The sequence below is a fragment of the Eucalyptus grandis genome, chromosome 5 (genome assembly GCF_016545825.1).
Source record: "Eucalyptus grandis isolate ANBG69807.140 chromosome 5, ASM1654582v1, whole genome shotgun sequence".
NCBI lineage: Eukaryota > Viridiplantae > Streptophyta > Magnoliopsida > Myrtales > Myrtaceae > Eucalyptus > Eucalyptus grandis.
The window spans coordinates 51,553,483-51,573,637 of record NC_052616.1 but is presented as its reverse complement, the minus strand read 5'-3'; the positions used below and the strand labels follow the sequence as shown (position 1 = coordinate 51,573,637).

The window sequence follows — 20,155 nt, the reverse complement described above, 5'->3', positions numbered from 1 at the left end:
AAGACCTATGCTTTTGATTCCAGCTTTATTGACTTAGAAAGTCCCTTCCCCTAGGAGTGCTCATCTAGCTACAGTCAAATTGACTTCATTATAGAGTGTTTTGTTTTTCTTCTACCATGCGCAATTTCTCTATATTTTATTTATTATTTTCTTAAATCGTCTGCAAGGTTGGCATCCTAGGAAATTGACTTCCCTGACAGCTTCATCTAAACCACTCATGTCCCCTTATGAGGACGCTCACCATGCACGTACTTTCCCATGCAACTTCGAGGAAGGTGACAACTTCTTCCCGCGAAGCAAACCACTGATGTTGTGTTATCGCTTCACAGAAAGAATAGGAATCCCAAGAAAGCACCACCTTCCTGACCAGCTTCTCTCTTCCTGTTTCCTGTACCTTCTTTTCACCAAATCCAACAATTTCAATCTCCCACGATCCTTCCAGCAATTTCACCTACAAATCTAGCCACTTTCCCTCTCCTATATAAACCACCCTCTCCCCAAGTACTTCATGCCATCACACAAAGGACCCTGGTTGGATAAACTGGTGAACTCAAGTGGGTTCGAGCTATTCTCGACAATGGCGTCGCGGAACGGTCTTGTGTTTGAGGACTTCTTCCCGGTAATGGTGGAGAAGCTTGGGGTGGACGGGTTCATGAAGGAGCTGGGCAACGGCTTCAATCTGCTGAGGGACAGCGACAAGGGCGTGATCACCTTCGAGAGCTTGAAGAAGAACTCGGCGCTGCTGGGGCTGGAAGGGATGCGGGACGACGAGCTGAGGTCGATGCTGCGAGAGGGTGACCTGGACGGTGACGGGGCATTGAACGAGAAGGAGTTCTGCGTGCTCATGTTCAGGTTGAGCCCCGAGTTGATGAAGGACTCGGAGGAGCTTTTGGAGGAGGCCGTCGTCGAAAATTATTAGTAGGTCTGGTATTTGTTGATTTGTGAGATTGGATGTCTGGGCTTTTTGAGCTGATTGAGGTGTAATGTTCGTCGACTCTTTTGGAATGCTATTGGTCGTTTGCTATATCGGTCTACATTCGCTGTTCATACGGTACCTCATTCGACACTAGTCAAGATCTGCTATTACACGACAGTAAAACTTTGTTTATTTCGCATAAAATGAATGATTTAGAAAAAAAATTCATAAAAATGATTACTCATATCGCTTAAAATAATTAATTCATAAAAATTTCTTGCCTTTGGTCCTTTTTTGTTTTGATTATCTTAGGGCATGACCTCAAAGGTTCAACTACTTAGAATTCCATGGAATACCCTGAAAGTCTTACAAACTGATTAAGTTCAAGCCCTATGCAGCTAGCTCTAATGACCCATTATAGTTTGTACTGATGAAATTTAAACTTGTAATCTCCAGCTCCTAAACTAAAAATCTCTTGACATCTCTAGTCGCATTTTGGAAAAAATTTCTGATTTTTGAAAAATAAAATCAATTTCCTTAAATTTAAGCATAGGTTTTCAGGTAACTATAAAAAGATATTTCTTATTTTCCTAAGCAACTTAAATGCCAAAAAATTAAGAATATGTTTTCCGAGCAAAAAAATTTCTTCAAAACGAACAAAATCTAATTCTAAATGAATTTGGCATATCATGTGGCACAATTGTCTTGGAGATCCACAAGAACATGATGGACCGTGTTTGCTATTAACTAGTGGACACTTGACTCGGACCAACTAGTGCACCAAGCTCAGCCCAAGTTCTTCGTCTTTCCACTTTGGGGAACTCAATGTGGAATGTTATCATTCCCTTTTCATTTAATTCTTTTCAATTCTTCCCATAATTTGAGCCTACCTTGGAAAACATATGGGCCATGGACAAAAGTAATTCTCATCGTCTTATCATCTTCACTTTTCACGCAAACTAAGTTAAATAGCTCATTCAAGACGGATCCCACTGTCAGAGTAACCAGGTCGGTCCATAAAACAATTGGCCACCACCTCTTCTTCATTTTTCGTCTCCATTAGAAAGATAATTTTGATTTTTGATTTTTCATTAATTCCAACATAAAAACTTCATTTGTAGTCCAATAGTTCATTAGGACTAACTACGAAAGTCCATGGTTATGAATATTCTGGAAATTGAATTAGAAATTCTAGAAATTGAGCCTCATCACGGTCACTAAAAATCACTTCCTGAGTAGAGTAAGAAGGGTACCTCCTCATTTTTAGTATACTGGAAATTTAAAATCCTTGCCTCTTTTTTTCTGGGCACCTCTTTGGCTACCTCCATGCCGTCTGGCAACTTCAACAGGAATCTAGACTTTGGGCAGACCATAATATTACACAATGAGAAATGGGGATTTTTTCAAATGAAAGAGATGAAGAGTCCGTTCATTTCATGGAAAACAACTTCCGGGAAAATATTTTCCGGAATTTCCAGTGTTTGAATGGCGGAAAATAGATGTCAAGGAAAATGTTTTCCAGTCAATGGAAAATCTCCCCATCAGATTGTGGAAAATGATTTCCTCTTTTGAAAAGAGGAAATCAGTTTCCCGTCCTCACGCGGGGCGACTTTCTGCGCTTCTTTCCTTACTCATATGCCATTTCTACCCTCTTTCTCACAAAACTAGGTTTTTGATCTCATCCTCCTCCTCCTCCGCCCTCACGAAGCCCTAAGTTTCTAATCTCGTCCTCCTCCTCCTTCAACGCCGATGATTAACAACAGCGAGGCCATCAGTGTTGGATCTCCGCCCTCACGAAGCCCTGGGTTTCTGATCTCCTCCTCCTCCTCCTTCGACGCCAACGATCAGCAGTAGCAAGGCCGGCGGTGTTGGATCTCCGCCCTCACAAAGCCCTGGGTTTATGATGTCATCCTCCTCCTCCTTCAATGCTGACGTTTAGCAGCAGCAGAGCGTCCTCCTCATCCAGTGGTGCTCGATCTCCGTGACGTGCCTTGCTTCCTCTTCACTGCTGGTTAGGCCAAGCCTTGAGCTCACCAAATCTGGCGACCGGGTCTTGGTCGACCGCCGAGCACGGCCGATCATCGTCGGGCATGCGGTGGCGAAGGAAGGAGGAGGAAAAATGAGGAGGAAGGAGGAAAGAAAAGAAAAAGGAAAAAGAAAAAGAAAGAAAAATAATAAAAAATAATAAAATTTTCAATTTTTTAAAAATACAAATAATTAAAAATTCATTTTTTGAAAAATATAAAAAAAAACTAATTTTTTGGTAAATTAAAAATGGTAAAATTCAATTTTTGATAATTTTTCTCAAACAATTAAATTAGCTAACAAACGATGGAAAACATTTTTCATTCAAAATTCAGGTTTCAGCTAAACATTGGAAAATAGAGTCATTTTCCTAGAAAATGACACAGGGAAAATATCTTCCGGAAACATGATATTTTCCGCGAAACGAATAGGACTAAAAGACTATAAAGCTTAGGTGGGGATCAGGTTGGGGGTAACAAGGAATGGGATTAGGGTCTGGAATTAAAGGGAACTACCACAAAGAGGGTAGAGGAAAGCTCTCCAGGGTGAGAGGGGACGACTCCACTCTCCCTACTCGATGTGTTCCTATTCAAGTCATGTTATTGGGACCATCACTCCTCACTATCGCCTACTCAAGTAAAGACTCATTACAAATCACGCATCTATTAGAGAAGATTGTCGAAAAAGTCATAAACCTATTATATTATTTTTATTCAATTCAATCATGAACATTTTAATTATATCAATTGAGTCCTAAACATTTCCGCATTTTGCCAATTGAGACAATTCAGCTAATTTTAGCCAAAAGCTACTAACTTGAACAACGGCTATCTTATATGATACAGTTGACACTAAAAAAAAATCTTGAAAATATTTTAATATATTTTTTAAATTGTTATCATTTTTTTCTTTCTCCCTCTTTTTTTCCTCACTTCTTCCTCTAGTTAGCTATCGGGCCTTGATAATCAGCCAAAGACGAGCGCCGACGAGATCAACCTCACCAGTGGTTGGGCAAGGTTTGCTCTCGTCAAATATGGTAAGGGCAATTCAGCGAGGGCAGGGCGAGGGCCTCCCCCAGCGACAGTAAAGGTGAGCCTTGCCAAATCCACGAGGTCTAACCTCACCAGTGGTTGAGCAAGTTTCAATAAAAAATTTCTGCTCATGTTGACTTTCATTACCACAAATCTAAGCTTAATTAGTGTCTTTCTAAAGTGGTGACTCCCCATTTTATCCAAATTTCTTTATCCATCCGTCCTCATTTTCACGTCATGTTGCCGTCAACTCGCATCACCGAGCAAACATCCAAAGTGTTCTTGTTTGAGCCCTCTTATCACGACAGTCACTCCTCACTGTTGTCTAATCGAGTAGAAACTAGTCACGAACTGCGCATTTGTCAGAAGGGTCCTACTCTTAAACCATTTGTAATGACTGGCTCATTCCGCATGAGTCAACTCCTCAAAATAAACAGTCTAACTAGCCACACAATTCAATGACCTCAGTCAATAAGACCTCTCACAGTCGACGTAAGACTTGAGACACGGCACTATATATGCTACGTACGACGTTTGTTGGGGCCTTATGTCTGGTGTGGTTGGAACAATGATATTTGATATCTAGATGCAATAAATAAACGCGTCAGCAAAATGACATTAATTGAAAAACTTGCCAACACGTTCCATGGTCCAAAACAGGGGGAACGACTAGTCTCCCGTCTCCCATGTTGACCCACCATGAGATCTCTCAAATGAAGAGAAGCCATGGAAGAAGGAAAAGATTGCTTGGTTAAGTATGAACCACTCATATTGTAGCCAACAGATTCACTTGACTCAATACCATCGTACTGCCACTGGTTTTAGCTGCACCTAGTTTTGCAGAGTGCAAATTGAATGCGGGGAGAGGACCCATGCCCCACGCTTCTTGCTCTTCATGAATAGTCCCAATTCAAGATACAGTCTCTCCTTTTTTCTAGGGTTTCATATCGTTAACGTGGGACATGACGCGAAGGGGAAGGATCAAGGGAGAGATTGATCTTCTGTGTGTTCGAAGATTTGGATTAAGTTCATTTGGAACAAGATCAATATATGTTGATCAACTGACCTCGATTATAGGATATGAATCGACATTTGGCCACCCATGCCTTGTCAAATGTGTACCAAGTGCGATCAAGCCTCCTCAATCATAGTGAAAATATTCGATTTGTTAAGCTTAAGAATTTTTGTGGAATTTCCTCTGCAATTAGAATAGAGTTGACTTCTTCGAAAGACTAACCCCTCTAGAGGATTAGATTTTACGTCTTCAAGGAAATCCTTTGGCCTACATGATCTCAATATGGGTAAGATATTACATTTTTAAACCTACATGATCTTGATTTGCATAAGATATTACCCTTTTAAGAAAGAAGATTGGACCCCATTAGAATTGTACCTAGTTAACCAAATTGCTCTTGGCCCTTTTTGCATGCTAATTGTCCTCAAGCCTAATCATTGTTATAGCTCAAAATAGATGTAAACAAAAGAAAGAAAGAAATTATTTAGAAGCATGCGATATGAGACATATCCAATCATCAAACAATTCCCAGTCGAGAAAGGATTTGACAGGAGGCATTGCGGCTTGTGAATGATTTGACTTTCACGGTGGGCTTCTTCTCCAGCCACAATTAAACGACATACATTTTTATTTTACATAACAATACCACCATTGAGTCTTGAGCAGGACTATAAAAGGCTCCCGCCATCGGGGCAGAAATTATTTAGAAGCATGCGATATGAGACATATTCAATCATCAGACAATTCCCAGTCGAGAAAGGATTTGACAGGAGGCATTGCGGCTTGTGAATGATTTGACTTTCACGGTGGGCTTCTTCTCCAGCCACAATTAAACGACCTATATTTCTATTTTACATAACAATACCACCATCCGTCTTGATTCATGCAGCTACTGAGGTAAACAGCTGTCGTTTTCATGATTGCAAGGTTCTCCCCTTCCTGTTGTGGAAAGTAACAAGGGCACCATTTATTTATTTTTTTCCATTCTGAAATCAAAATAACACACGTGTCCTTTGTGAAAATTTAATAATTAAGAAAATATTTTTCAAAATATATTCATTTATCTCACTTAATAAATAATTAAAAAAATTCATCATTCATAGAAATATTTAAACATAAATTATTATTGAATATATTTTCATTATCAAATTATTTGAACAATACAAAAGATCATTATTAAAAAAATATTATCTATAAAAAATGAAACTTAAATTTATTTTCTATCCAATAAATTTTAAAAAAAAAACAAGAAGGGTTCACTCTAAAATTAAGAAATTTCACTGCTAATTATTATTCACTAATTTTTTTAATTAGCTCATTAAAATAAAACCTGACACCTCATTCTTATCAAGATCACAGTGATTTTCTAAGCATTTAATAAATCTCTTCTCGTCTTTCCAAACAATTGAATAATTATATCGAGATAAAAATGCAAATGACTCATGAATATTTTGGACGAAGTACAAACAACCACGTTTATCACATGAGACATCAAACTTGAGAAAATATTAACTATATTAGACAAACTAAAAAAAGAAGAAGCTGATATTGAATTTATTTCTAGGGAAAATTTTAAATACCCAATTGGTGTATTCTTCTATTAAGAAAGCAGATCAAATTCTATTCCAAAAAAGAATTGCCACTTGGTAGAGAGAGAGAGAGAAAGAGACTCTATATATAGAGCTTCTCTCTTCTCCAACTCCACTTTAGCAGACAAGATCATAGTCAAGTCATCGAAACTGAAAATGAGCGAGCAAGAGATGAAGGAGAAGAAGCCATGCGAGCTCTGCAACAACCTGGCGGCCACGTACTGCGGTTCGGACGGAGCGAACCTGTGCTGGGACTGCGACTCCAGCGTCCACGGCGCCAACTTCCTGGTCGCCAAGCACTCCAGGAACCTCCTCTGCCGCTCCTGCCAGGCCCCACGCCGTGGAACGCCTCGGGGCCGAGGCTCCCTCCCACAGTCTCCGTGTGCCAGAAGTGCGTCGACTGCAGGGGCTGCGACTTCCGTGGGGGTTCTGCCCGGTCGAGCTGCAGAGAAGAAGGGGGAGGCGACGGCAAAGGCACGGCGGACGGGGACGGCGACCAGGACAATCAGGTGGTTCCTGGCGGATCATCTCCGGCGGCAGCACCGCCGGTGGTCACTAGCCCTTCGTCGAGGAAAGATTGTAGCGCTTCCGGCTCAAGCACGACGGCTATTTCAGGGAAGAGATCGCGGGAGGAGCCAGAGCTCTGTTCTGCGTGGTAAGAACGTTGCATTTCCATGCCGTGTTCGAGCCTTGTTCTCTTACGACCCTGAATCTTGATTGATACACAGAAAATCATACCTGACGACGTTCTTTACCTTACAAATTTCAGGGGCTCAACCTCGAATTGGAAGAAATACAGGGTGCTCATCAAATGAGCCAGAGCCAGAGACGGAGACAGACAGAAGCGCTCGTTAGGGAAAGACCAGACCATGAAGAAATAGCTTCAAGAGCAGACAGCACAAGCCCACCATTTTGTGGCCGGATGTCTAGGATGTACTCCCCCTTGGGCTGTCGAATTTGTTCATTGTTCGTGCTTGCTGTTGACCTTTCTTCTTTAACTAAAAGCAGATTTGAATGCGTTGTCGTTTGACCAGCTCAGCTGATCATGTTGTTGCTAGGCATATTTTTCCTGGTACTTTGCATTCGTCTTGACAGGGAGTTGAACTAAAGCAGTGTTCCATTCGTTCCTCTCCATCAAAATCTAAGTTAGAATCTTCGCATTTGTTCTTGCATTTCCTCTGTTTTACCTTCGAGATTAGGTTTAGGGGCACCCCGACGATCGAAAAAGGATGAAAGAAAGGATTATCATATTCGATGAGTGGCGATTAATCAGGTGCTCGGGAACGTTTCGCAGATCCCCTCCGTTGAAAACGCGGAGTAAAAGGAGGTTTGCTTCTTGCTTCTTGGCAGCTTCAATTGTCATTAAAAACCAATTTGTCCTCAGGGGACCTCAAGTCGCCCCTCAAGTTGCCCTCAAGATCCCCACAAGCGAATGAAAGCAGCCATGCTTTGGACTCCATATTTCAAGTGGGATTGAGTCAAATGACAAATTGCTGGATTTGGACAAGAGCAACTTGGTGCGCAATGTCTCTGTGACCCGATTCATTGTACAGTCTTGTGGTCCCCAAGCTTTGGTTTGTTTTTAGGCAATTTGCACTCCACTAGACTTCCCATGGCAGGAAGAAAGGTGTCCACAAATGGAATGGCCCCCCAAAGGGTAGAATTTTCCCAGAAGTTGGGGGCTGATTGGAAACTCCATCACATCACATATCGTCCCAATGGAGTAATAGAAACAGAAAATCAGTCATATCTATCATTCATTAAATTATCCCTTCAACTCAGGATATCAACAGTTCAATTCAATTTAGCCTTTCAAAAAATCCGAAAAAGTCTTAATCGAATCAATAGGGGTAAACAGCTAAACCAAATTGACGCCCAGTCCACTTCGATTCAATTTTTCACTTTCCACTTTTTTGCCCTGCTTATTAGAATTGACTTATGAAAGAGTGAGAAAGAATAGAGATTTTAAGTTGGATGTTCAGTTTTTGTTGAAAATTTCAATTCGGCTTGATCAACCAAACTAAACGAAATCACCAGCTTCAGGAAAAACAAACGGTTATCTTTCCATTTCCAAACCGAAAACAGAACTGAAAATGCACAAAATATTAGTTTGGGTTTTGGTTTGGTTCTAACACCCCAACCTCCAACGAGAAGAACAGGTGCAGTCTTTGAATTTTCATTTATGAAAAAGATTGTATTGATCATCATATGAAAAGGGTCATTAACACCTTCCTAGACTAGATTAGACACCACGGCATAATGCAACAAGAAAACTAAATGAACCCAAAATTGTTTTAAACTTTGGAATAATTCTTGAAGTTGCAATTTGGAATGAATATTGAATTAATGACTACTGCATGACCGTGTTTCAGAAAAATCTGTTTAGTGTTTACTCGAGATTTCTTAAGCTTTTGACATTAAGGTGAAGAGGCAAAAGGGTTCGAGGCTTTTCAGCATCATTACCTCGAGATGTTGAAAAGAAAACCGCAACTGTGCTTAGAAAGGCAAAGAATCTCAAATTTACCAAAAACAATCTTCTTCACAGCTGCATAAGTGAAAATATAAACAGACAGACAAAAGGTGGAGGAATCAGACTCAGCGATAACAGCCTTTATACAAAACATCCAGCCCTAAAACTCACGCCTCTTCAACGGTTGAAGCATTGCAGCAAGCTCTGCTCAAGCGGCCTTGTCCATCTCTGCAAAATATTGTCATCAGTTATTCTCATTCATTTTGCGGAAAACATGATAAATGATGATATCAACCTCAACCATGTTACATAAGACGTTTCTAAGGCTTAAAGCTTGCTAAGAAGATACATCTTATATCACCTATGATGCCAGACATATGAACTCGAACAATGTACGAGTAGAACCTTCAAGAAGGATCAAAACTAAACTACACAAGAATGATTCCCACATACAATATTCATGCCCCTGAAGGTAATAAAATGAAAAATGAAAACATTCTTCTCCCCATAAGAAAATCCTGCCAAGGATTTATAACATATCAAAGACTCCATTGGATAGAATGGAAATTTCCTCTTCCATCAAGCCATTGGTACTCCACTTATGCCCCGGGTGATGATCATACAGCCAGGGATATCGTCACAGCCTTTTTCTCTCATCTTTTCCCTTTACCAGTTCTTCTCTTAGCTTACATTTCAGAAATGGTGGATCCCCAAGACTAATCTAATTTGAAAGCCATCCATCCAAAATAATCTAAAGACGGGATAATGATTGCGGTAAAATCCAATGCTGCCAACATGTTACATAAAGATTACAAGACATAAACATTGTTGTATTGTGCTTTCCACAAATTTATGAAGTGTTCCAACCTTCTCACATGCATGGACCATGTATACCTAGAGTGTTGCAAAATGCCACTAAATCATGTTTCAGTCTCAGATTGATCACCGAAATGATACAATTTTTGCACTTCAAGAAAGAACTTGGACCATTCAGCAAGAGAGGTCGGAGAGATTGCCACTCAATTCAGTTTTATGCACTTGCCGATAGGTAAGAGTATGGTCAATATTCAACATAAACCTAAATACATAATAGATCAAATAAAAACGAACTTTCAATTTTGCCTGGCCCATTTGCAATACATAGAACACATGACTTGTCACAAAGCAAGTATTTACGTGCTCCTCTAATATTGCTAACAAATCAACAGTAACACTGATCCAAATCCAAATTTTAACAGATGATCCACGCAACAGGTAGAAAAGTTCAATGAACCTTCTATTACTGAAATCATATATTTTTCCATGTGCGTGCATATGCAGTCCACAAGCAAGCAAGAAGGTCAACGAGATTTGAATTGGCAATTCTCAAAACAATAAAATTATTGAAAGATTTGTCAAGGTCACACCTCGTCCATCTAGAGTTCTAGAAAACAGTTCTTTCCATTTATGTCAATGCTCAACATGTCACCTGCTTTATGCGGTAGCAGATGAGCAAAGATGCCAGTCAACATGCCAAAGTAAAAATGTATCCAAAGCACCATGATGAACCAATTTTCAGTTTCTAACATCTTATCTAAGCACCAACAGTTGTCCAACAGCATAACCAACATATGTGACACACCTGTTCCAAATTCCCTTTAAAACCATATTCCATTTTCAATGTTTAAGAGATCACACTACTTAAATAGACCCTAAGGGTGGGTAGGGATAGAAAGTTTCCTAGGAGCTTGCTAGCAGGAGTAAAAGGTTTCCTAGAGGAAACTGTTGGATGGTTGACACTTAAAAAAAAAATCCATACTTATGGGAAGGTTAAAGAGTATGCACTTCATATTCCATTTGTCACTGTTTGTCCTATGATAACCCATCATCTTCATTCACACAGCAGTGATCACTAAACACAATGGCTGAAAAAGACACATCTTCAACAACCACCACATCAACAGTTATCAAGGTTTGGACTACGCCACCAGGCCTATAATGTAGCAGTGACCACAAAACAAACCAAAAATGATTCTCAGATCATCCAGAAAGCCTCAGAGTCTTGAGTCAATTTCAATCCCTAATAAGGCCGTGTGATGTTAACTATTACAGACTGTCAGAATGCAAAATACACATTTCTTGCAACTGAAGTCAGCTCGAAACTGCCTTTCATGTTTTTAACTGAAACATCCAGCTGACAAGATTTATGATCTCAAACACTCACCCTAAACAGGATCCACCATATACAGTTAGTTAGGTATTTGACAAATAAGAGGCTTTTACATGCCAAACAATGAAAAAGTAGACAGATAAATCTTCACTCATCCACCCTTTTGCTAATATACACATTCTTTAGACCAATATGAATGTTATTAGCAATAACAAGAAACAGAGAATACAACAGGAATCCCTTGAATTAGACAACTGAACAAAAATCCTAGTGATAAGCAATCATTCAATGTTCACTCTAACTAAGCTTGCAAATCAAGTCATCTTCCAAGTCTATTTGGAATTTGTCAGGGCAACTAAAAGTGATTGCGATGTCAGTTGCTAATTATGGCAAGGGGAAGACCGACTTGAAATGCTCTAGTAAGTACAAGTCAAGTTATGGAAGGGAGGCAGAGTAAAACGGATGGGAGGAAGGCTAAAAGAGACATAAAAAAGCACATGGAGAAAGACCCAAAGTACCTGAATACTACGAGGGTTTGGTTCAGGACAAAGCACAATGGCATAAGATCATTAGACGACTGTGTAGTTGATACCTCTTAGTGGAAAAACGCTCGAGTGTTGATAATGTTCTTGGTACTATGGATACAAACTCAAAAGATTGATATACTTTGCTTCTTTTCATTGCTATGATGAGAAGGTTACAATAACTCAAGCTCATATATTGTAATACTATGTTAACATTCTAATTTTCCAAATCTTAAATCGACAAAATGGGAGTTACTTCAGGGATCAGACTTTCCTTTATTGATCATGTCAAATTCAGATATACATCCACGAGTCTAAAAGGATTAAAGGACAATTAGCTTTTTGAATGTGAAAAGCAAGGAGAGTGTGATCATAAAACTTTTCTTAATGAATGAATTGATTATAGATCTAAGTCCATAACCTCATCTGCTCCTTGGTTTCATATAAGGAGATGAAATTCTTTAACTCCTAAACCGACGGCCTGACAAGAACGGTTTGATTATGTATACGGGAAGAAGTAAGCCCCCATTTTCAACTGCACTTGCCTTAAGATACAATTATCACCAAACTTCCTCCCTTAACAAAAGTAATGGAATCACAGAACAAAGACAACAGAAGACAGTGAAACAGCTTTTTGGAGCCAAAAACAAAACTTCAACAGCAAAAGGTCCAAACTATAAAAGGAAGATGTCTTCTCCTATCTTGATCACAATTATAAAAGAAAATCTATCAAAGGTCATAATCCCCTCGTCTGTACGGAATCCTTGAGCAGCTAAATGTAAAAAGAAGGCAAGGTATCAGCAAAAACAGTACCAACTCTGTCCTCTTTCCCCTTGTTTTCTCCATTTAGTATCCTTGTTGGACCACAAGATTCAATTCAATGATCCTTGACTTCAAGAATCAATGGACACTCAGTGGAACTTGGCATTACAGCTAAATGTAACATAAGGTGGCCACTTTAGCTTTAATGCCATTTGGTCAAAAGCTACACGTAGCCAAATATTTCATCATCCCAGTATATCCAACAGACTATATACAACAGAGAAATCACTGTTTGAAAGTAAAAGTTAGACCAATCTGGAATTTCCAGTCATCATCTTCTACTTTTCAGCTTATTTCTGGGAAAGCCTTAAACATACGTGTCAAGGATGGAGAAATGTAACGTGCGTCATCCCAGTATATCCAACAGACCACATACAACAGTGAAATGACTGTTTGGAAGTAAAAGTTAAACCAATCCAGAGTTTCCAGTTGTCATCCTCTACTTTCAGCTTATTTTCTGGGAAATCCTCAAACATACAGGTCAAGTATGGAGAAAATGTTACAACTCTATCATCATCTCCCTATAGGCCTTTAACAGCACCACAAAATAAAAGAAGTTATCAACAACTCACAATCTACTCCACGAGCTTCAATTGATCGGTACAAATTTCAAGTTTCAGTGAAAATATTTGAGAAGTTTACCAAAAGTTCACATGCCATTATTAGTATATTATTATCTGCAAATCTTCTCTGGCTACATTGTATATGCAAGCGCTAACCAGAGCATACTTTCACTAGCAGTTTCAGCTGGATCTCTGTTTCTGCACAATTCCACGCTGATGATTTTAGACCGTTCTGCCTAATAACATGCAGCTACTTACATCTCTGGTGATTACATACATGGTACACCTCAATGTTTTCATTGCAGTTTATGCTCTATATGCAGAACATGCCAGCAGAAATGACAATCTAGACCATGCTGATAATCTCCTATGTCCTTTCAACACCAGTGAATTACTACTTCATAAATTTAAGGAAGCAATCAGCTCATTATTGCTACAGAATTTCAACATTGTGCGGATATTCATCTTTCAGCAAGTGTCCTGGCTAATCATCGTTACAGAAGAAATGAAAGGCAAAACTCAAGTAGATCCCCTCAAGCTCAAATTTTTCACATGCCAATTATCAACTAGACTGCCTCAAGCCCAAAATTTGCACATGGCAACGAACCTTCCGTCACAGATCTGTTGCATTCCAAGACAAATGAAGAACTTTGGCGTTTTAATTCCAGCAACAACAAAATTGGTAGCTAATACAAAAGAGGAATTTATATGGTACCGGTAAAATCAGTCATCAGATAACAAGCAGACATTAGTGGATAATGACATTTCCAAAGAAACTACACATACCAGAGACAATAATAACATTTCTTAAACAAGAATTAGAGAACCACCAAACAAGATGATCTTCCAAACCCAGTAAAACAATCTTTAAACAATGCCACTTAAGAAAGACAAACATACCACTCTGCTTATCACATGCATCGTGATACTCCAGGTCCTCCTCGGGCACCGCCGGGCCCGCCCCGTAGCGACCGCCCCGAGATGCCGGGCTGCCCATCTTACTGCCGCCACCGCCATTCTTGTCCTTGTCCCTGACAACAATCACAGGGCAAACACAGTGATGCACGCAGTAATCGCTGACGCTCCCGAGCCTCCCCTTGGCGTTCTTCCGCGCCACCGCGCCGAACCCGCGGCTCCCCAGCACGACGGCGCTCAGGCCGAGCCGCTCCACCTCCAGGCACAGCCTCTCCTTCATGTCGTGGTCCTTCACTATGTGGATCTTGAAGGGCACCTGCGCGTCCACCAGGGGCTGCGCCAGATCGTTGGCCTTGGCCGTCGTGAACGCGTAGTACTCGTCCTCCAGCCTCCGCTTCTGGCACTCCTCCCCCGCCTCCCCGTCGTCGTCGCCGACGGAGAGGTCGATGGAGCCCCAGTCGGCGCCGTAGAGGACGTCGGTGGGGCTGACGTGGACGAGGATGACGGCGTCCCCGGGGCGGAGGTAGTTCTGGACGGCCCACCGGACGGCGTAGGCGCTCTCCTCGCTGAGGTCGACGGCGATCCCGATCTTGCGCTGGGCCCCGGCGGTCGGCGTCCCCGGCGGCGGGTGGCGCGGGGACGGCGGCTGGATCACGACGGCGGCGTCCGGCGATGATGGGTGCTGCTTCTTCGGGGTGCTCATGGTGGCTGCTTCGTTTCTTTATCAGTTTCTTGATTTTCTTGTTTTCTTGCTTCGTAAAGTTTCGATTTTTATTTTAGCTCGTTCCTGTTCGGTTTTCTCTTCTTGACGTTTTCGCTAAAACTGGCGTTAAGGGAAGAGAGAGAAAGGATGGTATTATACTATTATGGCGTGTGACCAGGTCGGGACGGGGACGAAAGCGAAGGATCGGATAGGGTCGAATATGACATTCGATGTCATTACATTTACACCTGCTCGAACGATGTTCCGGAGGTCAACCGCAACCGGCTCCAGCTCGATCGAGCTTATCCTTGACCCAGGAGGCGTTGGGAATCGGACCGAGCCGGGTTCGAGACCGTCGGACCCGAGCCGAAACCGGGCTCGCGACGTTCGGACCCCACGCCTCATTTGTCAATGAAGGTTTCGATGACCCGGGTTTGAGTCAGCAGGAACCGAGCCAAAACCAGGCTGGCTGTGTTTGGAATTGCTTCGTTTATAAGCAAAGGTTTTACATTGAAGTGTTGAGATGCTTGGTGTAGAAAACGACACTTCAAAAGGGTGTGCGAGCTCATTTTGCCGGAAATCGCGGTCAAAAAGAGAAGCGATCATACGGACGCAACATCTCCATCACATGTTTCTTTAGAATGAATCGATTCATATCGGCGTATCACGTTCCTTTAGAATTAAGCTATTCATATCGGTTCTACACACGGTCGAAGTAGGGCATCCGCCGCCTTCCAGCCAGGCCGATTGCCCATTTTCCTCGTGCATCTCGCCAATTTGTTACACTAACATTAATCAAGATTGAGTTACAATCCGGTTTTGATCAGGCTTCACTTTCGAAAGAAACGTTCCGAAAGTGTCAATTCAAATTTCAATTGCAAAAACCCATCTCAACATCACAATGATATAACAGGCATAATACGTGAAAACAACTGGAAAAATGCAGGTCCAGAGCCAACGTAGAAAGTACTCTTCCGTCATAGGTTTTCCTCGAAAAGGACCAAGATGCTATTCCACGGCTGAGTGCCCGAGCTCAACTATCATGACAAGCCTAACCTAATATTCTTCGGCAACAACCTCACTCAACTAAACAATGATAACTAATGAAAAGAACAGAGGCACAGCTCAGCGTCCTCTACAACTTTCAAAACAGGCATTTGTCCCCAACACACATTCCTTGATATTGTTTTCTAGAAGACATTCAGAGGCCGATCTAGTATGCACTGTTGACAACATAGCAAAGATGAAGTATCAGCACATTAAACACGAAGTTCTTCCGACAGTATCGCACCCCACATATTAAGGTATCCTCAACAGATCCGAGTATACGGTGTGATCTGGTGTTTTTACTTGAGACCTATAGGTAACTTGACACTTTCTGAAATGTCCCCCACAATCGAGTATCTCCAGGGCATCGAAAAATTTTAAGAGATCAACATGATAAGAAGACCGCTAAATAAAAGATCAGGAGCCTCAGGATTTTAAGCAACGCATACAAGCCAAAAAGGGCAAACTAGGATGTAAGCAGACAAAAGCTAATTAACTCGAGATCTTTCAACACATGGCATATAAGACAGGATAGGAAGATCGCTAAATAAAAGATCAGGAGCCTCAGGATTTTAAGCACTCCATACAAGCCAAAAAGGGCAAACTAGGATGTAAGCAGACAAAAGCTAATTAACTCGAGATCTTTCAACACATGGTGTATAAGACATCACTAAGCAGTGGCATGTACAAGCTCGCAGCAGAAGAGATCTTTGCATGGTGACTCAAGACTTCCACATAGCCATCAAGCAAAAAGTAACTGCGAATTTACTAACGGAACCAAAATCTTAATCTCAAAAAAGAACACTCCAATCCATCATAACATATATAAGGGGAAGAAAAGGAACTGTCATCAAGGACATGTCGATCCAAAAGAAGAAAGATGCTAGATGGAATAAGTAAAGACCAGTTCTTTTCCCAAAAAGAAATTTTGAAGCTCCTCAACTCGTAGCAGCTAATAGAAAATTGGATCTAAACATTTCTCAATCGCCCTTTCTCCTGAAAGAGCAACCCTCCGTGAGCCTAGCACGCCCACCGGTTGGCTGGCACAAGACCGTCTGGCAGTTGCCGCAAACCACCACAGTTTGAGAGTGGCTGAAAACAGTCGTTCTGCATTTAAACACATTGTCCCCACAAGTCAAACATCAACTCACAGCACAACCAAAACCAACTTCACATATCAACAATTGCAAAAATACTCACATGTTGAAGCATCCCTGGCACTTCACATCCTGAAACCCAAAACGCAAAAGTAAGTTAACTACACAATTCTGCACTACCTTTCTAAATACGTGCTCGACGCTAAAAGAAAGAAAGACTGCAGACGATGACCCCTCCCCAAATGCTAATCAGATGGTAAGTTCATAATTCTAAAAAAATCCAAACTTTCCGACAGCCAACGCACGTTTACATCCTTATCAAAGACCAAATCATTAACCACAACAATTTAACAAACACAACCCAAATTAGTAAGAAGACGACTACGTGCCGACATACCATGAAGAAGGAGTTGGGCGATTGAACGAGACGCTTGAGCTTGTGCTTCCTCTTCTCAAGCTCCGCGGGCGGGTTCAGCAAATCGATATCGTTCTGGAGAACCTATTCCCAAACGAAAACAACCAATCAGCTAAAAAGATCAGCCAAGAATCTCTCCCCCGAAGGAAAACACCCCTCAAACTCACTTGCCACAGCTTACTAACCAAAACAGGACACGACCCAGAATTCAACTAGCTTCAAGCCACAGCCTGAAGCAATCCGGAACCCAAAACTCACAACCACACATCCATCCGCCCTCACCATCTCTCGGCTCAAAAGGCCTCTTTTCGCAGCGCCAGCAAGAAACGCAATGCTTAAAGCTTGAAACCCAAGAAAGAGGAAGATCCGGGCTTACCATGGTGGAGGAGATTCGGAGGAGATCCGCGGAGATACCCCAGAAAACCCTAGCGGTGAGAGAGAGAGAGAGCTTCACGGCGGAGCGCAGGCAGGGGGGAAGGGCACGGAGAAGATCGTGTGGTTTATATAGTGAGGTTAGAGAAGAGGTTGCAGGCTCTTTGTTTAAGGCCCAAAACCGACAACTGGGGTGCAGTTGGGCCGAAGGCCCGGGCCCAAAACAACTGGGCCTGGGTTTCCAGTCAGGCCCAAAAAAGGCCCGGAGCATGAGAATTTGGTTAAGCCAAAGCCCAACCAATGCTTGATTTGATCTTGTGTCACCCCTTTTTGGAAATTCTCTAGCTCTTGGCGCAGACGCAACGTACATGCCGAAGAGCGAGGGATGAGGCAGAGGATTTGAGCATTTTCGCGGAGTGGGAGTCACTGCCCATTCAAATGTAGGAGATGACCATTTTAGATTTTATTATTGTACTAAGAAATATATATAAATTTTAAGGATGTTTAATTTAATTTTGGTGGCGGACGTCAAATTCAAAAATTCATATTATATTAGTATACATAGATAAGGGCAGCTATTGCAATGGATTGTGTCCTTTTGCTTAGGGGTGATTGGGTCCAAGGTAAGTAGGGTTTAGACCTAGATCATGTACCCGACTTTGTTATAATCGATTATTCTTTTTTGGACCCTATACTCGATCCTGTTTATATTGAACCTTATATCCAACCTACCCTATTTTTCTGATCCAGTTCCAAGGTCAACCTTGTTTCCACTGGAACCTATTTTGCAATCTTTCAATATCCTATATGATTCCGAATTTTATATTAATACATGAGAAAATAACATAATTCTTATAATTTGTATTCAAACATTAAGCACTTGTAATAAAATAAATACATTAACTTTTTGACTAGACGAAAAATTAAGGATCCACAAGACTAATTATAATAAATAAAATCATAAGAAAAAGAATTAGCAACAAACATGAGTCTAATATTAGTCTTTCTATCAAAAAAGAAATTATGTGAGCCAATCCATGTGATACACAAGAATTTGGCGGTGACGAACACTGTCCATCCATCGGATGATGCGAGAGGGAGCCGGTGATGGAGGGAAGCAAGTGAGGAAGAGGAATGACAAAGGAGGAGTGTGTGCACGTTTGAGAGAGCCAAGAGGAAAAACATCGTGTGATCGCGGGAATAATAATAGAAATCGGGGGAAAAAAAAGGTTTTGAACCTCTACTTACAAAATTGGTTCTAAAACTAGTTCCAAACCGGTCCAGGAACAGGTTTCCGGGTGGGTAATCGGTTGGAAGCTATTCCTAGACCAATTTAAACTGGTTTTGAATTTTGGAAACCGATTTCAACGAGAACTAGTTCCCGACCCTGTTTTTCGAGTGAGCAAGTCCGGAAACCGGGTATACTCGATCCGATTGCACACCCCTAATTTTGCTTACGTATCCATCTTCAAAAGGTATTTTCACTAACTAATTGATTGTAACTCCTCTAATTTAAGAAACCTATTGATTTAACGCAACAGCATAACTTAAGGAAACATCATATTAAACTATTAGCAGAAAAGATCAACTGGAATTTTCTTATAAAATTTATAAATATAATAGATCGTTTTATGCTTGTGAAAATAAACTTTATACCTATTGGTAGATTCATATTGTGATGATTTATGTGTTGGAAATTATATCCAGAGAATACACACTATTTGTTGTAATCGAACATCAATATAAAGAAGACGATAATAGTTATATAATATCATTCTTTTTATGTAAACTTACAAATCTTGGAAAAGAATAAAATAAGATATCACTGGAAAAATAACATAAAATTAGAGGTGAGGTACGGATAACCGAATCTCCTTAAGGCGATTAGTTCTGCCAATGGTGCCCCATGATTCACGAACTATGCCTCCCAAGATACAACACCTCGAACCTGTTTGGATTAGCACTATGCAAAACGGGACTCATCGAACCGTTCAATTGAACCGGCACACTCGGGAAAAACAGAAGAGTAGAAAAGGACATCAAAGCTCTTTTGGAATCGAATCAGGAAAACCAAAAAACCATCTTGAAGCTCTATGTTCCTATCTATATATAGAGATTTTTAGTTCATGTACTAAAGAGATACATGAATTAAATAGACGCGTGTATCCACGAGATTCATGAATAAAGAGATACGTGAATCCAAAGAGATTCATGTATCCAAAGATACATGAATTCAAGAGATTCATGAACTCAATAAATACATGAACTAAACGATACATGAATCTAAGAAATTCATGAATTCAATAGATACGTGAACATAAAAGTATAGGAAATTCATGAATCCAAAAAGAGATACGTGAACAGAAAAAACGTATCTTAATTTATTGGCTTCCGTTGATCCATTAACTATAATTATAACCATAATTACAACAATCCCCCACATTAATGGATCAACAAAACATTTTGACTCGAAGGAATGCGAGCATGCCTGTTGAAATAAAC

The 20,155-nt window shown here is 40.8% G+C and overlaps 4 protein-coding genes across 4 annotated transcripts; 2 read left to right on the top strand and 2 right to left on the bottom strand.

Annotated features, from left to right (window-relative positions):
• Nucleotides 1-270: 270 nt before the first annotated feature.
• Nucleotides 271-1,024, top strand: LOC104445500 (calcium-binding protein PBP1). Its single transcript, XM_010059405.3, has one exon. It carries the CDS (start codon nucleotides 509-511, stop codon nucleotides 917-919), a length of 411 nt encoding a protein of 136 aa, XP_010057707.1. The 5' UTR covers nucleotides 271-508; the 3' UTR covers nucleotides 920-1,024.
• Nucleotides 1,025-6,644: 5,620 nt separating this feature from the next.
• On the top strand, nucleotides 6,645-7,708 carry LOC104445501 (zinc finger protein CONSTANS-LIKE 15). The gene is given in 3 exon segments (XM_010059406.3): nucleotides 6,645-6,907; nucleotides 6,910-7,231; nucleotides 7,346-7,708. Coding segments are annotated over 3 exon segments (543 nt in total). The 5' UTR covers nucleotides 6,645-6,732; the 3' UTR covers nucleotides 7,392-7,708.
• A 1,340-nt stretch (nucleotides 7,709-9,048) lies between these two features.
• Nucleotides 9,049-14,901, bottom strand: LOC104445502 (universal stress protein PHOS32). Its single transcript, XM_010059407.3, has 2 exons — nucleotides 14,005-14,901; nucleotides 9,049-9,274 (listed from the first exon to the last, which is right to left on the bottom strand). Exons 1-2 carry the CDS (start codon nucleotides 14,720-14,722, stop codon nucleotides 9,255-9,257), a joined length of 738 nt encoding a protein of 245 aa, XP_010057709.2. The 5' UTR covers nucleotides 14,723-14,901; the 3' UTR covers nucleotides 9,049-9,254.
• Nucleotides 14,902-16,505: 1,604 nt separating this feature from the next.
• Nucleotides 16,506-17,784, bottom strand: LOC104445503 (40S ribosomal protein S27-2). The gene is made up of 4 exons (XM_010059410.3): nucleotides 17,658-17,784; nucleotides 17,264-17,365; nucleotides 16,970-16,998; nucleotides 16,506-16,876 (listed from the first exon to the last, which is right to left on the bottom strand). Exons 1-4 carry the CDS (start codon nucleotides 17,658-17,660, stop codon nucleotides 16,750-16,752), a joined length of 261 nt encoding a protein of 86 aa, XP_010057712.1. The 5' UTR covers nucleotides 17,661-17,784; the 3' UTR covers nucleotides 16,506-16,749.
• Between the last annotated feature and the right edge of the window lie 2,371 nt (nucleotides 17,785-20,155).

What these genes read in the sequence shown, in the direction of transcription:
- LOC104445500 (XM_010059405.3), top strand. Translation starts at nt 509, where the DNA reads ATGCCATCACACAAAGGACCCTGGTTGGATAAACTGGTGAACTCAAGT.
- LOC104445502 (XM_010059407.3), bottom strand. Translation starts at nt 14,722, where the DNA reads ATGAGCACCCCGAAGAAGCAGCACCCATCATCGCCGGACGCCGCCGTC. An exon ending in TGCATGTGATAAGCAGAGTG is followed by an intron (nt 9,275 to 14,004) that starts GTATGTTTGTCT and finishes AATATTTTGCAG; the next exon opens with AGATGGACAAGGCCGCTTGA.
- LOC104445503 (XM_010059410.3), bottom strand. An exon ending in CGCCCAACTCCTTCTTCATG is followed by an intron (nt 16,999 to 17,263) that starts GTATGTCGGCAC and finishes TTTGGGTTTCAG; the next exon opens with GATGTGAAGTGCCAGGGATG. An exon ending in TGCCAGGGATGCTTCAACAT is followed by an intron (nt 16,877 to 16,969) that starts GTGAGTATTTTT and finishes GTTTAAATGCAG; the next exon opens with AACGACTGTTTTCAGCCACT.